This window comes from Artemia franciscana, chromosome 20 (genome assembly GCF_032884065.1).
Source record: "Artemia franciscana chromosome 20, ASM3288406v1, whole genome shotgun sequence".
Taxonomy (NCBI): domain Eukaryota; kingdom Metazoa; phylum Arthropoda; class Branchiopoda; order Anostraca; family Artemiidae; genus Artemia; species Artemia franciscana.
Genome location: NC_088882.1, coordinates 2860341 through 2879827, shown reverse-complemented (window position 1 = coordinate 2879827; position 19487 = coordinate 2860341). Strand labels below are relative to the sequence as shown.

The following is a 19487-nucleotide window of genomic DNA, read 5'->3' as shown; positions in this document are numbered from 1 at the left end:
AGCATTTATTACCCTTCCAGGATTTATAATGAGTAAAAAATGTCTTAAGAGAATATAAAAGTATTTGAAAAATATTTAGCTTGTCAATTATTCAATTATCATAATTAGTTTTTAAGTTGCGACCAGACCCAGAAAACACCAAATTAGGAGGTTTTGTACTGGCGACATTCCAGTTAATTCCATTTGGAAGTGAAACCACAACTAAAAAATGTATGAAGCTTCACAAGAGATGGCTCGGGAAAACCTGAGACAATCAATTAGCATTTATTGAGACCCAATGAATTAGCAGAAGATCAGCTCACCAAAGATCAGCACCTTGATCATAAGGCTTCTCTTCAATAATCTCGGGAGCCATATATAAAGGAGTCCCTTTAACAGATGTCAGCACGTACGTGTGAATGTCCAAAACTTTTGCGAAACCAAAGTCACACACCTTGATGGTACCATTAGAATCAAGCAGAATATTCTGTGGCTTCATATCCCTGCAAACAATAGCTTAAGTTAGTACACATACCATGTAGATTCTATTCTATGGTATTACTGGTATTGATTTGGTATATGGCATAACGGGTGGCTTTTTCAAACATATTGCCTGAGTAAATATCAGCTCACCAAAGATCAGCACCTTGATCATAAGGCTTCTCTTCAATAATCTCGAGAGCCATATATAAAGGAGTCCCTTTAACAGATGTCAGCACGCACGTGTCAATGTCCAAAACTATTGCAAAACCAAAGTCTACGCAAAATATCCTTGGTAACCTTGCGTTAGGTCTAAGGTCGTAAAAAACTTAATCTTGTTTGAAATCGAATTTAAGTTTCGTCTGCGCGAGATTAGGGAAATATGCCTTTTAGAGCCTGTTTATTTAGGGTCCTATGGCCAATATTTAGTCTTAGGTCATTATTTCTCGCGCCGAATTTTTTAAGCTTATAGGGCAGTTTATAGGTATGGTTGCTTGGCCATCAGCGGCCTTGTTTTTTCAGTATTATGTTATTAAAATGGGGTGATTCCGAAGTTTTTTTTTGGAAGTTGAAAAGATCTCCACGAAATCCTATTACAATTTTCGTATTTTTTTTTTCTTTTAATTCTACATCTGCTATGTTATTTCATTCCAATTTTTGTCAAAAATAGTGCTTTCGTTAAGGAGGTAATGTGAACCTTTTCGCTTAAATTATTAAACAAATTTATTCTTGAACTTTTCCAACGTTCTGTTTCCATTCCCAAAGTTTTTTTGTTTTTTTTTTAAATAAGGAATGGTATTCTTTCATTGTAACGACATCGCTAATAAGTAAGTAAGTAAGTACTTTTATTACCCGAAAATTCACTGGAATTACATCGGAGTACGAATAGAAAAAGAAAAGAAAATCACACTACGAACATAACCATAAATAAACCCACACTATGTACACTAACAAAACTACTGACACATGATAGCTAGCCATGGGTTTGTCCTTCCCTTAGCCTTTTCCAGGATATTCCCTTCGACCCGGTAAGTGCAAACTGTTGGATCGGACACTCCATAATTACGCATGATTTACGAGTTCCTCGTCCATGGAGGAAGTCTCAGAATGAACTTCGCGAATCGAAAAAATAGAACTCTTACTTTTGTACACTGGGCGGACGACAAATAATTCCAAAAAGGTGCTATATACAGTACATGTGTGAGGACAATGGCATTATAGAGCGACGCAAGAAATCTACGGCAGAATCAATGTCTGTTACCAATGATTGATCCGTAAGCAATCTGGATTTTCGCCTCTACGTATCGCACAAGCAACGTTCCTGTCGAGTAAAGGCTTCGACCGATTGGTAAACCAAGGTAGGTAATGCTCTCACATGGCTTAACAGCTGAAAGGAATTTCTTTCTCATAATACCCCGCATTGAAAGACAGTACGGCCGATTTGGACATATTAAATGATAACCTATTTAATAATATTCCCTACTCAAAACATTAAAATTCTTCGATAGTCGATCAGCAGACCTGTTCAAATTAAGTAGGTCGTCAGCATACGTCATCAACGAAACATCGATCCCTTTTGAAACACAATACGTAGCTACCTGGGCTTGTGCCGGCAGAACGCTATTGTTATACAAAGTCGGAGACGCAACTGAGCCTTACCTGGCCCCTTTACGAGCCGGTACAACAATGGATTCAGCCGAACTTGAGGGTATTTTAATTTGCGCTCTAAGGTTATTGTACATATAATACACAACTCTGACAATACACAGATTTAGCCCTTGTTTGTCCGCTTCTAAAAGGATCTTAGCATGCACCGACGAGTCAAACGCCCGACTTACATCAAAAGAACTCATGCAGGAAAACCATACCTCAGTAGCAACCATACTGGTAATTTTTACACTGAAACAATTTGCTGAATGAACAAGATCACAATTGTATAAAGGGAATATTCAAGACATATGAAAGTAATGAGAAATATACTTCGAGATTAATTTTCGGCTTATTCTATTACCTTGGATAACAAAATACAAGTTTGGCAAAGTAGGCAATTGCCACTCCTTTAAGGGATAAACACGCATCCGTGATTTGTCTTCTGGCAAAACATGCGAAATTCCACATTTTTTTAGATAGGGGCTGGAAACTTCTACAATAAGGTTCTCTGATACGCTGAATCTGATGGTGTAATTTTCGTTAAGATCGTATGACTTTTAGGAGGTGTTTCCCCCTATTTTCTAAAATGAGGCAAATTTTCTCAGGCTTGTAACTTTTGATGGGTATGACTAACCTTGATGAAACTTGTATATTTAAAATCAGAATTAAAATGCCATTCTTTTGATGAAACTATTGGTATAAAAATTCAATTTTTTACAGTTTCGGTTACTATTGAGCCGGGTCGCTCCTTACTACAGTTCGTTACCACGAACTGTTTGAAACCTTGATCTCCTATCCCCAGTTCAAGCAAGTAAAATACTAAGAGCCAACGAGGTGTTAAGGCTAATAACACATCTGATTCTGTCAAAGCTGTTGAATGGAATCAACTAGGATCCAATAATCCCATTGAAGATATTTTAGCAGTGGCTTATTCCAAACTTTCGAAAATAGGTAAGCTTGATGGGAATAGAGGTCCTTCCTGTGCCCAGGTGTTTGCAAAACAGATTTCTCTTTATATTGTAACAGTATTGACCCAAAATGAGGATCTGCACAAGTTTTTCAGTCAAGAACATTCAAAAGATATAAGAGACGAGTTTCTAAAAGATGCTATGGAAACTGTAGATATGGTACCACAGCTTTAAAAGCTCTATACCACCTGAAAAAAAAATCTATGAAAAAAAAGTCGGTGAAAAAATAAGAATGATTCAACATTCCTTGAAGTTATTGAGTTTGATGGCGCAAGTGTTGCAAAGTGTACTATTTCAGACATTGAGATAAATGGCACTACTGCATCGCTCGAATTGGCATTTCTAAAGCTAGATAACCATTTGAGTCGAGAGGCTTTAGCATCAAGCAAAGATTAGAATGCTGCTCCTACCCTGGCAATTCTAGCGCCGTCCTAGCTAAGTGGTTGGCGCGCTGGGCTGGAAATGTCCGAGGAATAGGGATTCGATTCCTGGCGTGGCCGGTTACTTGGTTAGGGACGGGGGCTAGTGCCGTGACTCTTTAAGCTCAGACAGAGTCAAAACAGCTCTAAATGGGTACATAGAGAAATATGGGAAGGGCAAGCAGGAAGGGAGCATGAAAATACAGGATGGCTGGCCCCCAGCCCCCCATTGCACTTCCTGGCTGAAGGGCCAAGAAACAGAGATCAGCACCCCCGGTTTGGACCTTAAGGGTCTAGTCCGTCATACTTACTAATATAATGGATGTTTCTATGTCTGGTGCTGTGATTAACGTGACTCACGTTCTTATCAATTTTCTTTCTGCGGCTAATGTTGGTGATTGCTAAGCTGTCCTAGGTACACTAGGGGAAGACAGAAAATGGATAACAATCAATTAGTCTTCTGAACATACAGATTAGAACCTTAGCGATGTTAACAGACTCTTTTCTGAGGTCACCCAGCCAAAGAAAAAGATTCAGCTGTAACTATGGATCGACTTTGACAGTAATACAAGAGCATGCTGTACCCTATTTCAACAACAAAGATGCGCCTCCTAATTATTGTACGCCTCCTTATTTGACAACGTGGCCAGAGATAAAGCAGCATCATCTTTCTGGAAATGATTAATTTCTCATTCTAGCAGCAGATGGTGTTCTCGACTTTCTGACAACTTCAATAACCGAAAAATAGTTAGGGAGTATTTGCTAGGGCATAAACCCGAAGAAGATGCGAATGGTACCACTCATTTACTACGTCATACTTTTAACAGACACTGCCACAGGTCTTGACCACAAAAGGTTGACAAAGGTTCGAACTAAGCCTAAAGGCATTGATTCCACGTTTGAAAGGATCACATATCAATTATTTTTGTATATTTCTTCTCAGAGTATATCCTGAAGCATTCAGTTCATCCTGAGATTATAGCAAAAGCAGCTCAATCTTTCCACTCTTCTGCTATGAATGATGTGCCAGTAAGAACAAAATTTATGTCTGATATTTATGCCTTTTTTAGCATAAAAAGTGCAGAATCACTATATGTAAATGATATTTGGCTCTTCCCGGTGCGCGCTCGTTATTTCTGACCTAAGAATTTTTTTTTCTTTTTATTGCAATGTAACTAACTTAAAAGGTCCCATCTGATATGGAATGAATTGCAAATGATAAAACCCAATTTATGCATAGTTACATCTTCATTAATGTGAAACTCAGAACTGAAACCTTTTATTCCTTTAGGAGCTTTATAACATCGTAGAGAAGTACCAGCACCAACTATCTTATCCAGGATGATCAACCAGTTTTTTGTCAGATTTCACCAAAGGCTAAAGTGGAAAAGGCAAGAGAAATATAAGAGCCTAAAAGGTCACGACCACCACCGGATTCCATTACAATTCAGACATAATCGACAGATGGACGAATCTATTGTCAGAAAGCATGTAATAACATTACGCTAAAGTAAGACAGTTTTTTTTAGATTTCGTTTATCAGTAAACGCTAGAACTTCATTGGCTTTCAGGTAATTGAAATGATTTAATAGCGATGGAAGGTTCACGAGGCAGTGCAGGGGTTAGCAATATCGTACATTCCGGACATTGCCTATATGACCTAAGAGTTTACACACTCAGTTGTAACATTTATAGGAGTAATATGTTAATAGAGTTAACAAATTAACATTAATAGATTAATAGGATTAGTAATAGTTTGGGAACACACACGGCTAGTGTCTTACAAAAGAGCATAACTGTAAACGTTGGTTAGTAAATAAATATTATTTTCTTAAGCCTTTGTTTTTCTGTTGGTGTCAGAACTTAAGCTACTCCTCCTGCCTAGACCTCATGGTTGATCTCACCCATATAATATTGCTAAGACGGCTCAATACAATCAGCCATTGAGCATTCTTGGCTCTTATCGCTTCTTAAAGCTTGAGCTAAATAATTTACACATTTTTTTTCTATAGCCCTTACCACGCATTTTAAAGGATTCTAACAAAACCTAGAAAGTCGACTGTGCAAACAAACTTGAAACAACAGGGAAATTTTCTCCTATGTCCCTATGTCCAAGGGCCGTCTTCAGCACAACACCAGAAATATATATATATATATATATATATATATATATATATATATATATATATATATATATATATATATATATATATATATATATATATGTGTTAACTTACATTTGAGTCCTGCTTGAGCTTCATTGAAGTAAGGATGCTAGGACTGTTTTAAAAAGTTTTTTTTAAGCATTTTTATTTTTAATTTTCGCATTTTAATGTAAGTTTATATATATATATATATATATATATATATATATATATATATATATATATATATATATATATATATATATATATATATATATATATATATCTGGTGTTGTGCTGAAGACGAGCCTTTGACATAGGGCCAAAATACTCACTTAATTGAATTCCACTACCTTGAGAAAATTTCCCCATTGTTTCAAAGTTGTGTTTGTTTGATATGGAAAGGCAGTGTGGTCTTCGTCGCTATTTTTGTCCACTGTGGAGCTGATCAATAAAAGATAGAAAACAAAGTACAAAGAAATCGATGCAAAACATTAGCGAGAAAGCAGCCCCTGGGTTGATTGACAAAAAAAAACCTACCAAATTACGTATAAAACTTGCGTCACAGGTGGCATAGAAACACACGCTTTTAGTAAAGAAACCCCTTTGATGGTGGTATGGAAGGAAAAGCACACGGAAGATCCCTCTGTCTGTCATATATATTTAATGATTATGGATATGATCCTAACCTGTGAAGAACTCTATTTGAATGAAGGTAATACATAGCAGATAAAAGCTGAATTGCTACATTCCGGACTTTTTCTTCAGGAAGTCTTCTTTGACCTGGGCTAAATAGGTCGGACAAAACACCTTCAGCGAATTCAGTAACAGCAACAACCTAAAGAAAAAAAAATGAATTTTATCGAACCATTAGAAGCCCAACCTATTTGAGACAGGAAAGATTACGGAAAAGAATCCAAAAAGACTTCATATTGCTAAGATTTCCATCTCGAACTTTCCCATCTTCATTCTAATCTAAGTCTAGGAGAATAAAACCTTTGCATGGAGAAATTGATGAAAGGAAATTTATTAGCTTAAAAAACCTATGCTAGCACAGGATCATCTCAAATACAAGCAAGCTGACACTACAATAATTATAAATAAAACCACAAATAATCTAAATAAAAAAATACTTCCAATAGTTATTACACTAAAATAGCGAATAAAAATAATGAACAAATAACCTAAGATATCTTTCAGTTCGTATTTTGGTATCTAGTACTAGGTCTTTATGTAAAAGTGCTAAGTCTCTCAATGGAAGTGCTAGGTCTCTCAGAAAGTTCCCCCGAATAATTTCCCTCTCGTGACCCCCCCCCCCTCCACATGCAAAATTTTGAGCAGCTGCAAACAACAACAAAAACATGACAAAAAAAATAATGAAGAAAAAAAGGAATTTTAAAATATTCAGCTAATATTCCAAAATATAGGCAGAATATGTGGTGTAGAAAGTGTTGTAGCATTTATTTTACATTTTTATTTTATTTTAACTCTTTTTCGTGTTTCTGGGGGTTGAGTTATCATAGCAGGACAAGATAAAGTTGAACATAGGGGCTCTGGGGATGAAACCAACCCTGAAGGCAAACTTATCACGACAGTTTAAAATTTTTGAGCAAAACGGACATTTCAAAATTGATTTGATATCATATGGATTAGAAGATAGTCGGATAGCAGACAATGAGCCTAGAGAGAGGTTGACTGCCCTTTTGGCTTTTAAAAAGGACACAATAACTCAATTTTCAATTAAATGATCCCCTTCAAAGTTTCTAAAATAGTCCCTTCCTTTGAAGTAAATGGGAAAAATTTTTGGGACTTTTCTGGCCCTTTTTTGAGCTACATTTTCTTTTCCTTCTGCACTGAGGTCTCCTAAGCCAAAAATTTCCGGCCAATCGGAAAAATTCGGTGCTTTTTAAAACCCCCCTTTGTTAGATGAGGGACTAATTTAAAAGAGACAAACCATTTGAATAAGTTATTGTATATTAGTCCCCGTTGTTCTAATGACTTAATGCTTTTAGCTTCATAATAGACCAGGAAAAAAGGTATAGTGGCTCATTTCTGGGCTTCTAGCCCCTCTCCCTTCCCACAGCAAGATGTTGATACATTTTTTGACCAAGAAAATAATCCCTGGAAGTTTTACGCCACAGGACTCCAAATCAAAAATGATAACAGGATGGTTGACCCCCAGCCTCCCCATTGCACTTCCTTGCTGAAGGGCCACGAAATGGAGATCCGGCCACGAAATAGATTTCCAATCGAATGGGCACCCTCTGAAGTTTCTATGACAACTAGGGGGGAGGGAACGGCCTCCCTTCTATACAGAATAAATGCTGCTTGTTTTAGGGTTTAATATTACTCTTTACTTTCACAGTAAAAGCGTACACCAGAAATATTCCCTTAATTAAAGGGGGATTAGATATCAGTTTCCACCCCCCTCGCTAAAACTAGTTCTATATTTATATGAAGGCTCAATGAGAGTTAGAATCTTTTATCATTAAAATCCAACCTTTGAGGCATCAGCCCTTCTCCCCAACACCTACAATGTGATCCACCACCCCTCGCTCATACTAGCTAATGCGTACTTACATATAATTGAATATAACTCTAAGACATACGAAGAAAATTAGTTTAGTTAAATAAAGCTTTGAAATAAACGTCAGAAACAATACCAGGGGCAATAAGAAGGCGTGTATCAACCTGCAGTAGCCTTATTCCGACTTAGTCTAATTTAAGGGGCATGCAAGATAGATATCTGATTTTATAGAAGGAGATTTTAGGTAAATAATTTTCCAGGTGGAATTTCAGCGGGGGAGGAGAATTTTCCGGGAAAAATTTTCGCGAGGGGAATTTCCTGGGTGGAATGTTCCGTGAGGGGAGTGTCAAAACATGATTTGACCAAACAGTTCGTCGTAACAAACTGTATGCAAGGAGCGACCCAGCTCAATAGTAATCAAAGCTCTAAAAAAAATACAATTTTGATACCAATAGATAATAAAAAATTGGATTTTTATGCTGATTTAAAATATAAAAGTTTCACAAAGTTTAGTTATACTCATCAAAAGTTACGATCCTGAGAATATTTGCCTTATTTTCGAAAAAGGGGGAAACACCCCCCCCCCTCCAAAAAGTCCTAGATTCTTAATTAAAATTGACCTATCAGATTCAGCGTATCAGAGAGCCCTATTGTAAAGGTTCAAATTTCTATCTGCAAAAATGTGGAATTTTGTTTTTTGCCAGAAGAAAAATCACGGATGCGTGGTTTTTTTTTTCCCCAAAGACACCAGATCAAAATTTTTAGATACACATTTTGTTCAGCATAGTCGAAGAATCTAATAGCTATGTATTTAGGATGACTTAAGCCCCCGCGGTCCCTGGGGAAAGGGCTGCAAGTTATAAGCTTTGCCCATTGTTTACACATAGTATTGGTTATTGGGAAGTATACAGACGTTTCCCGGGGGGATTTTCTTCTGGTGGAGGAGTAGGTTACGAGGGAGGATCTTTCCATGGAGGAATTTTTCATGGAGAAAGAGAATTTTCCTGGAAGGGGGCGCCAGATTTCCCAGCATTATTTAAAATTAATCAGAAATTAAATTTTAAAAAAACAAGTTTTTTTTTCAAATGAAACTAAGGAGCAACACTCAAACTTAAAACGAACAGAGTTATTACGTATATGAGGGGGTTCGCCCCCTCGTTAATACCTCGCTCTGAACGCAAAATATTTTTTTTAGTACTTTCAAAAGAGCTATTTATTCTAATTCAATAGCCTTTGTGATTCAGGGGGGGGGGCATCCTTAAAGAATTGGAACAAAATTCGAACTTTAACGTAAACAGCGAGGTATTAACAAGAAGGCTACCCCCCCCCCTCATATACGCAATAATGTTTTTTCATTTTTAAGTTTTAACGTTGCTCCTTACTTTCAGTTGAAAAAACTTGTTTGATTAATTTAAATTTCTTACAAGAGCAGTCTTTTAAGTCAGTTCCGCTTCAGTCTATTGGACACCAGATATAATTTCACTTGCTATGGAACTCCTGCTAAGCAAAATCAACATTCTGCGTGGGAGATCTTTCTGCTATTCCGGAAAAAAACAAGAGGCCTTCAACCAATGCGCATCTTTCAGACCCAAACTGTAACCTAACCAGTTTATGTAAGCTTTAAGAACCACTGTTCACAAAAGAGCTAGAGCCAAAATATGACACACCTCCACATCAATTTGGCTTTGAACAAGGCATTGGATGTGCAGACGCTCTTGCGGTTGTTGCCAAAACCTCTGCTTGATGCTTCTTGTAGTAATTAACTCGCCTTGGTGAGGCATGATATTCGTAACGCCTTTGAACCCCCAATCACTCCATTATGCTTTTAAGAGCTGTTAAAAGAGGACTAAATCCGACTATCATCGAATCTCAAAAAGACATGTATGTTAAGCTACGAGTACGACTTATAATCCCTCTTAAGAAAGATGAAATGGCAAGCTGCTGGATAGAACTGTACCAGTTAAAAGAGGACCCAGGCAAGGATGCTATTGCCTCGCCTTGTTATTTCGATAATTATGTCCTCAAAGCTCAAAACCAGTGTCAGATGTCTTTTTTTCTCTCTTGCCTCAATATCTCCTTAGTCACTTATGCTAATAACATTCTTAGCCTCAGTCGAACTTAGGACATAAATTTTGAAACTCGAAAAACTGGAAACAGAATACTTAAAATCTAGAACTTTATTTAATAAACGTTTTTATCTATACATATATAAAAATATATTGTCTGTTTGTTTTTACGTCTGTACCTCTTTTAATCTACTGTACTCCTTTACTTCTGTTCTCTAAACAATAAAATTTGCATCGGCGAGGTTGGCAAAGTGCAAATGAACGTCCTAAATCATACATTTCGAATAAAAACTTCCGAAATACACTTAGAAACATCAACAAAGCTAACACCTACAAGCTGAAACCCACGAAACAGCAGACCTAAACCAATTCTTCCAAAATACTTTTTGAAACATCAATGAAGCAAACACAGCCATGCTAAACCACAAAACAGCACAACTAAACGTCCTAAATCTTATGTTTCAAAGTAAGAACTTCCAAATCCCGCTTGGAAGCACCAACAAAGCTAACAGAGACAAGTTCAACCATGAAACAGGACAAGTAAACATCTTAAATCCTACTTTTAAATCCAGACAGAAACTTCCAAAATAAACTTGGAAACATCAACAAAACTAACACAGACATGCTCGACCACGAAATAGCATAACTAAACATCCCAAATGATACGTTTCAAACGAAAAACTTTGAAAATACACTTGCAAAGACCAAGAAAGCTAACACAGACAAGTTAAAACCACGAAACAGTAGAACTAAACAACTTTTTCCAAAATACTCATTGAAAACTAATAAAATTAGCAAAGACAAGCTAAACTACGAAACAACACAACTAAACACTATAAATCTTAAGGGTTAAACGATAAACTTCCAAAATAAATTTGGAAACACTAACAACGCCAAGGCAGACACGCGAAACCACGAAACAGCAAAACTAAATAGCCTAAATCACATGTTTCAAAGGAAAAAACTTCCAAAGCACACTAGCAAATAGAACCAAAGCTGATACAAACAAACTAAAAGCACGAAACAGTAGAACTAAACAACTTCTTCTAAAATACTCTTTGAAACACCAATAATGCTAACACATAAGCTAAACCATGAAACAGCAACACTAAACGTCCTAAATCATACTTTTCGTACGAAATAACTTCCAAAACGGACTTGGAAACACCAAAAAAGCCAACGCAGACAAGCTAGACAACGAACACCATAAGTAGACATCCTAAATCATATGTTTAAAACAAAACTTCCAAAATACACTTGAAAATACCAACAAAGCTAACAATGACAAGCTAAACTTTGAAACAGTAGAACCAAACAACCTCTTCCAAAATACTCTTTGAAACATCAACAGAGCTAAACCATGAAAGAGAACAACAAAGCATCGTAAATCTTATGTTTCAAACGAAGAACTTCCAAAAACAGTTGAAAACTCCAACAAAGCTAAAACAGACAAGGTAGATCACAATACAGCACAAGTAGATATTCAAACTCACACGTTTCGAACAAAAACTTCCAAAATACACTTGGAAACACCAATAAAACTAGCTTTGACAAGCTAAACTTTGAAACAGCAGAAATAAACAACTTCTTCCAAGATACTCTTTGAAACATCAACAGAGCTAAACCATGAAAGAGAACAACAAAGCATCGTAAATCTTATGTTTCAAACGAAGAACTTCCAAAAACAGTTGGAAATACCAACAATGCTAAAGCAGACAAGGTAGATCACAATACAGCACCAGTAGACATCCAAACTCACAAGTTTCAAACAAAAACTTCTAAAATACACTTGGAAACACCAATAAAACTAGCTTTGACAAGCTAAACTTTGAAACAGCAGAACTAAACAACTTCTGCCAAAATACTCTTTGAAACATCAACAGAGCTAAACCATGAAAGAGAACAACAAAGGATCGTAAATCTTATGTTTCAAACGAAGAACTTCCAAAAACAGTTGGAAATACCAACAATGCTAAAGCAGACAAGGTAGATCACAGTACAGCACAAGTAGACATCCAAACTCACAAGTTTCAAACAAAAACTTCCAAAATACACTTGGAAACACCAATAAAACTAGCTTTGACAAGCTAAACTTTGAAACAGCAGAACTAAACAACTTCTTCCAAAATACTCTTTGAAACATCAACAGAGCTAAACCATGAAAGAGAACAACAAAGCATCGTAAATCTTATGTTTCAAACGAAGAACTTCCAAAAACAGTTGGAAATACCAACAATGCTAAAGCAGACAAGGTAGATCACAATACAGCACAAGTAGACATCCAAACTCACAAGTTTCAAACAAAAACTTCCAAAATACACTTGGAAACACCAATAAAACTAGCTTTGACAAGCTAAACTTTGAAACAGCAGAACTAAACAACTTCTTCCAAAATACTCTTCGAAACATCAACAGAGCTAAACCATGAAAGAGAACAACAAAGCATCGTAAATCTTATGTTTCAAACGAAGAACTCCCAAAAACAGTTGGAAATACCAACAATGCTAAAGCAGACAAGGTAGATCACAATACAGCACAAGTAGACATCCAAACTCACAAGTTTCAAACAAAAACTTCCAAAATACACTTGGAAACACCAATAAAACTAGCTTTGACAAGCTAAACTTTGAAACAGCAGAACTAAACAACTTCTTCCAAGATACTCTTTGAAACATCAACAGAGCTAAACCATGAAAGAGAACAACAAAGCATCGTAAATCTTATATTTCAAACGAAGAACTTCCAAAAACAGTTGGAAATACCAACAATGCTAAAGCAGACAAGGTAGATCACAATACAGCACAAGTAGATATTCAAACTCACACGTTTCAAACAAAAACTTCCAAAATACACTTGGAAACACACATAAAACTAACTTTGACAAGCTAAACTTTGAAACAGCAGAACTAAACAACTTCTTCCAAGATACTCTTTGAAATGTCAACAGAACTAAACCATGGAAGAGCACAACAAAGCACCCTAAATCTTACGTTTCAAACGAAGAACTTCCAAAAACAGTTGAAAACTCCAACAAAGCTAAAGCAGACAAGGTAGATCTCAATACAGCACAAGTAGACATCCAAACTCACATGTTTCAAACAAAAGCTTCCAAAATACACTTAGAAACACCAATAAAACTAGCTTTGACAAGCTAAACTTTGAAACAGCAGAACTAAACAACTTCTTCCAAAATACTCTTTGAAACATCAACAGAACTAAACCATGAAAGAGCACAAAAAAGCATCGAAAATCTTACGTTTCAAACGAAGAACTTCCAAAAACAGTTGGAAATACCAACAATGCTAAAGCAGACAAGGTAGATCACAATACAGCACAAGTAGATATTCAAACTCACACGTTTCAAACAAAAACTTCCAAAATACACTTGGAAACACCAATAAAAGTAACTTTGACAAGCTAAATTTTGAAACAGTAGAACTAAACGACTTCTTCCAAAATACGAGGCACGAAAACGGACTAACGTGGTAAAATCAAAAAAAAATTTTGCCCTGGTTTATTTTTAGATTTATTGGCATTCTAATTTTTTATTTTGGGTAAGAGCATTTAGAATACTCGGATTAAAATTCATTATAGAATTCCCACCCTTTAATGGGGGTTCCCCCTGGGGGAAGTATCACAGTGGCTGCTAGCCATCCACAACAGACAAACCATATAACCGAAACTGGGTCAACACCAGCACGAATAGGATTCTCATCTCCACAAACATCATTCTCACATCCACACATAGCATACTCACCATCTCACACCCAGTCGTTTCCAGTATACTCTGGACAGCCCCATCACCCACCTAAAAATTTTCACTTACAATATCCTCAGTCAACATATCAGGAAACACAAGAGCCCCCCACAGTTTGCTATGCACCTCTGTCATATACAAGTCATCAAGGTCATTTATATCATGCCCCCCAAACCCAGAATTTACAATTTGTATCTTCGGTAAGTGTCCATAATAGATTTTTAGGGTTATCAGTTGATTATTCTCCCCTCCCCCAAGAAGAAGAGGAGGATATCACAAATGTTGTAAATCCTAGGGAGGCTGAAGGGATTAATGATGGACTAAAAAGAAATGGTAAGAGAAGTGGCTCACCTTTTGAGCAAGAAACCTCTAAAACTGTAAAGCCTCCTATAGTGGAAAGATTTTTAGAGAAATTCAGCACAAGGAATGACAGAATAGAGGCAACTAGTGATTTTATAGGCAGTGAATCAGTGGCTTATCTAACAGTAGTTTTCACCTCAAAGGTAAAACTTCCATCAGACAGAGAAATCACTCTAGAACTAAAAAAAATTCTTCAAACAGAAAAGTTTGACCTTTACTCAAACTATGACAGGAATAGGCTATATGTGTATGTTCAATCACAAACTGCATTGTATACTTTAATGAAAAAAAGAAGTTTGACAATGCTGATAAAGCACCTGAAGAGAAAAGACAGGTCAGCTCTGGTGTAATCCAGCAAATAGCACTAGATTACACAAAGGAAGAACGGCTGACAGACCTCAGGGCAGAAACTAATATTAAGATTAAGGAATCAAAAAGGTTGAAAAGATACAATCGAGAGACCAAAAAATTAGAAAATAACCTGAGTATTTGTGTTGCATTTGAGAGCAACTCTCTTCCCCAGAGTATTTGGCTCTATGGAAGAGAAAGGAATATTGAGAGGTACAACCGACCAATGATACAATGCTTCAAGGGTCAAAAGTATAGACATACTCAAGAAATATGTAGGTCACGACATGCTGTATGCTTGAGATGTCCAAGCAAACATGCTTCTAAAGATTGTCCCTAAATACTAGAAACAAAAGATTCTGGAAAATACAAAAAGTATGACTGTGCTAACTGTGGCAAAAACCATTCAACAACATCTGGTAGTCAACAGCCCGTCAACAAAACCGTGAAATCATAAAAATTTCAGTTGCCCAAAATTTACCAATAAAAAAAAGCAGCTAGGGCATACCAGAGTTATGCAGGTGCGCTGAATAAAAAATTATTCTGTATATGAAAGGGTACTGCTGCCCTTCATATACAGTACCTCCTCTACCCCTCGCTCTTCAAGCTAAAGTTCGAAATTGTTCCCGATTATTTAAGAACAACTACTGCAATACAAGGGTCATTAACCCTTGTATTGCAAGGACCTTTGTATTGCATTGACCTTGACCTTGTATTGGGGGGACAGTGCAACCCCCCCCCCCCCTCGTATTCAGAATATTTACATTTTTCTTCAATTAATCCCGAAAAAACCCTCTTCCCCTCCGTGGAAAATTTCTCCCGGAGAATTCTGCACCACAAAACCTCCCCCCAGAGAGAATTCTTTGGGGGTTTAATTAAGGGAATTCTCTGGGGATTTAATCCAAATATATCTGAGAGATTTAGAACTCATTCTCTGTTTATCTGAACGTCAAATGGGGCTTTGATAATTAGGCCATTAAAAACTCTCTGGTTGCTAAAATGTACTTGCACATCACTATCTTATAATCACATAATATTCACGTAATGTCAATGAAGCATTAAAATCAAGATCAGAAACATATTTTCTGTAATAACCTATGAGGCATCAGACTTCAGCAATCTCAATCAGCCTGAACCAGAAAGAGTTTGCCTGCTGTTTGAAAGGGGAGAACACCCCCCAAAAGTCAACTGACCATAATGAAACTCAAGCATATCCTGGAAACTCAAGCACAACAAAAAAATAGCAACAATTAATCCATTAAAAGAATACGCTCTTTACTCTGATTAAATAAAAACAAAACAAGTTTTTTTAACGGAAAGTATGGAGCGACACTAAAACTTAAAACGAACAGAAATTACTTCGTATATGAAAGGGGCTGCTTCATCATTAACGCCCCGCTCTTTACGCTAAAGTTTGACTCTTTCTCTTAACTCTACTTTTTAAAACAGTAAAAACTTTAGCGTAAAGAGCGGGGCGTTAATGAGGAAGCAGCCCCTGTACGAAGTAATTTCTGTTCGTTTTAAGTTTTAATGTCGCTCCTTACTTTCCGTTAAAATTTTTTTTTTTTTTCTGAACGTTTTTGAATCAATGCATGTTTGAATTTTGGCTCTCCGCAGATGATTAATTACAACGAAATTTGCATATTTATTTTTTGACTTAATGGCTTTCTCATAATTTTGATCGAATGATTTTGAGAAAAAAAAGGAGCGGGGGAGGAGGCCTAGTTGCCCTCCGATTTTTTGGTTACTTAAAAAGGCAACTAGAACTTTTAATTTTTTACGAATGTTTTTATTAGTAAAAGATATACGTAACTTACAAATCAGCTTACGTAACAAACTTCTGTATTCTCATGTTTTTGTAACGTATATGAAGGGGTTCACCCCCTCGTCAGTACCTCGCTCTTTACATTAAAGCGTAAATTTTGTCCCAATTTCTTAAGAATGACCCCTGAATCACAAATGCCGTAGAATAAATAGTTCAAATTACTAAAAATACTTTACCGCAAAGAGCGAGGTATTAGGAGGTGAGCCCATCATATGCGTAATAATTTTTGTTCATTTTAAGTTTTAATGCTTCTCCTTACTTTCAGCTGAAAAACTTTTTCATATTTATTTTTTCATTGTTTGTTTTTTAATGATGCTAGAAAATCCTGCGCTCCTTTCATGAAAATTTTCTTCCCCCATGACAAATTCCTCAAAGTTCCCCCAAAATATCAACTCATATCAACCCCCCCCCACAACCTAAAACTCCCTCTGAAAACGTCTGTACACTTCCAAATAACTGTTAGGCCTACTATATGTAAGCACTGGTCAAAGTTTATAGCTTGTGGCCCCTCTCACGGGACTATGGGGGAGTAAGTCGTCCCCAAAGACATAGTCATAAGGTTTTTTGACTACGCTGAATAAAATGGTCATCTCAAAATTTTGATTTGGTGACTTTGGGAAAATAATTAGCGTGGGAGGGGGCCTAGGTGCCCTCCAATTTTTTTGGTAAATTAAAAGGGCACTAGAGCTTTTCATTTCCGTTAGAATGAGCCCTCTCGCAAGGTTCTAGGACCACTGGGTTGATACGATCACCCCTGGGAAAAAAAAACACAAAAAAACAAACAAACAAATAAACACGCATCCGTGATCTGCATTCTGGCAAAAATACAAAATTCCACATTTTTGTAGATAGGAGCTCTACAATAGGGTTCTCTGATAGGCTGAATCTGATGGTCTGATTTTCTTTAAGATTCTGTGACTTTTAGGGGTTGTTTCCCCCTATTTTCTAAAATAAGGCAAATTTTCTCGGGCTCGTAGCTTTTGATGGGTACGATTAAACTTGATTAAACTTATATATTTAAAATCAGCATTAAAATGCGATTCTTTTGATATAGCTATTGATATCAAAATTCCATTTTTAAGAGTTTTGGTTACTATTGAGCCGGGTCGCTCCTTACTACAGTTCGTTACCACGAACTGCTTGATTCCTAACATATAATGGAATCAAACCAGATATTTCTTATTTAAAAAAAAGAATTTAGTATCAAAAACTAGTGCCATTAAAAGAGCCAAAAGTGATTGGAGGGCAAGTAGGTCTCCTGCCAAGCCTATTGATCCTCCAAACACATCCAAACAAAATTTTGTGGTAGCAATTTTGGTCCGCGTAGTTAAAAGGTCCAGTAACTATATCTCTGGGGATGTTGGCGATGACAACCCCCCATAGACCTCAGAATAAGGGTTGTCAGTCATCCAATTTACCCATTCTTAATATATTTTGGTGTTAAAAGAGAACAACTGCATTCAAGTAAAGCTTTCAGAGAATGTTTAGGGGGTACCAAACTAAATCAAAACAAGTCGTTTTCATGCCGTTTGCCAAAAGGGGGAAACTCCGGAATGACTGATGGTATCCAGTTGGAATTTTAAGAGAATGATGAGGGGGATGATCAGTTGACCAAGGGTATGTTGAGTGGAATGTGGGGCTAAGCATATGGCACTATGTGCATACTACCACATTGATACTATTACGACTACCACGACTACTCCTTCTACTGAAGTTAAGGATGTTAAGGTAAAACTTCAACGGAACAATAAGGGGGCGTTGAAACAAATCAAAACACACTATGTGCATTAAAGTTGCCAAAAAGATGCATGAGCAATATCTCAGAGGAACTTTCAGGGCATGTTGAGATGAACGTTGAACTCACTAAAAGGCACTCTGTTCGTACTGCTACTACAATTTTGCTACTATTGCTAATGTTGCTACGATTACTACTACTGAGGCAAAGGGTAGGAAGTTGAAACTTTTAGGGAATGTTTAGGAATATGTTGAACCAAATAAAAACACGCTCTATTCAAACACGCTTCAAAGGACATATCAGCAGTATCCGGGAATAGTCTAGAGCAATAACTTGAAACTTTCAGGACATGGTAAGGAGGATGTTCAACTAGGAACAGTGGAAAATGTGCACATTACTAAATTTACTAGCACTGCCACTGCTAGTACTGCAACTGCCACTAATAATACGATTGCTACTGTTACAACTACTACTAGGACGACTACTACCGGTACTACTGAAGCTAAAAGTACTACAGTGAGAAACTTTCAGGGAACGTTGGAGAGGATAGTGAACTTATTTGAAACACGCTATTTGGATGCAGGTTATTAAAAGGCCGTAAGAGCTATATTTCAGGAACAGCCAATAGTATCAAGTTGAAACTTTCAGTGATACATATGGGGGAAGTTGAACCAACCAAAGGTACTATATGCATACTATCCCTACTGCTAGTACAATAATACTGCCATTAAGGCTAAGGGTATTAAGGAGACATTTTCAAAAAATATTGAGGAGTATTTTAAATTAAATTGAAACGCGCTGTTTGTATGCAGGCTGCCAAATTGTGTTATGTGAAATTTTCAGAGACTGTTGATGGGGACGTTGGTGTAAATCAAAACATATTATGTGCATGGAGGTTACCAACAGGACATATCAGAAACATCTCTGAAACGGTTTAAACTATTACAATAAAACTTTTTCCGCCGTTCAGCATTTTCTATATTATTTGAGACATCTCTCCTGAGGGAAAGTAAAACTTTAGAAGAAGGATTTTGGCCTTGATATCGTGGGTCCGCACAATGGTACATAGATACTACGGAAAGTGCCACGTACACTGGCGACACAAGGAACGTAGACTGGTGCTAGCGTTGGTACGAGAGGACTTATATTTTCCAATGAAAAAAACTGTTGATAAAAAACAGACAGAAACTAATTTTTAAAACTTTTTCCGAAAAGTGAGTTTTTCAAAG

At 36.7% G+C, this 19487-nt stretch overlaps 1 protein-coding gene across 2 annotated transcripts in view; it reads right to left on the bottom strand.

Annotated features, from left to right (window-relative positions):
• LOC136040279 (serine/threonine-protein kinase cst-1-like) overlaps positions 1-19487 on the bottom strand; it is a 91230-nt gene that overhangs the window by 27236 nt on the left and 44507 nt on the right. For both annotated transcript variants that reach the window (XR_010620659.1, XM_065724523.1), the window contains exons 3-4: positions 6330-6478; positions 303-482 (exon numbers count right to left, since the gene is read on the bottom strand). Coding sequence is in view for 1 of the 2 variants with exons in the window: in XM_065724523.1 (XP_065580595.1) it covers positions 303-482; positions 6330-6478 (329 nt within the window). In the remaining variant the exon portion in view is untranslated. The remainder of the gene's footprint in view (positions 1-302; positions 483-6329; positions 6479-19487) is intronic.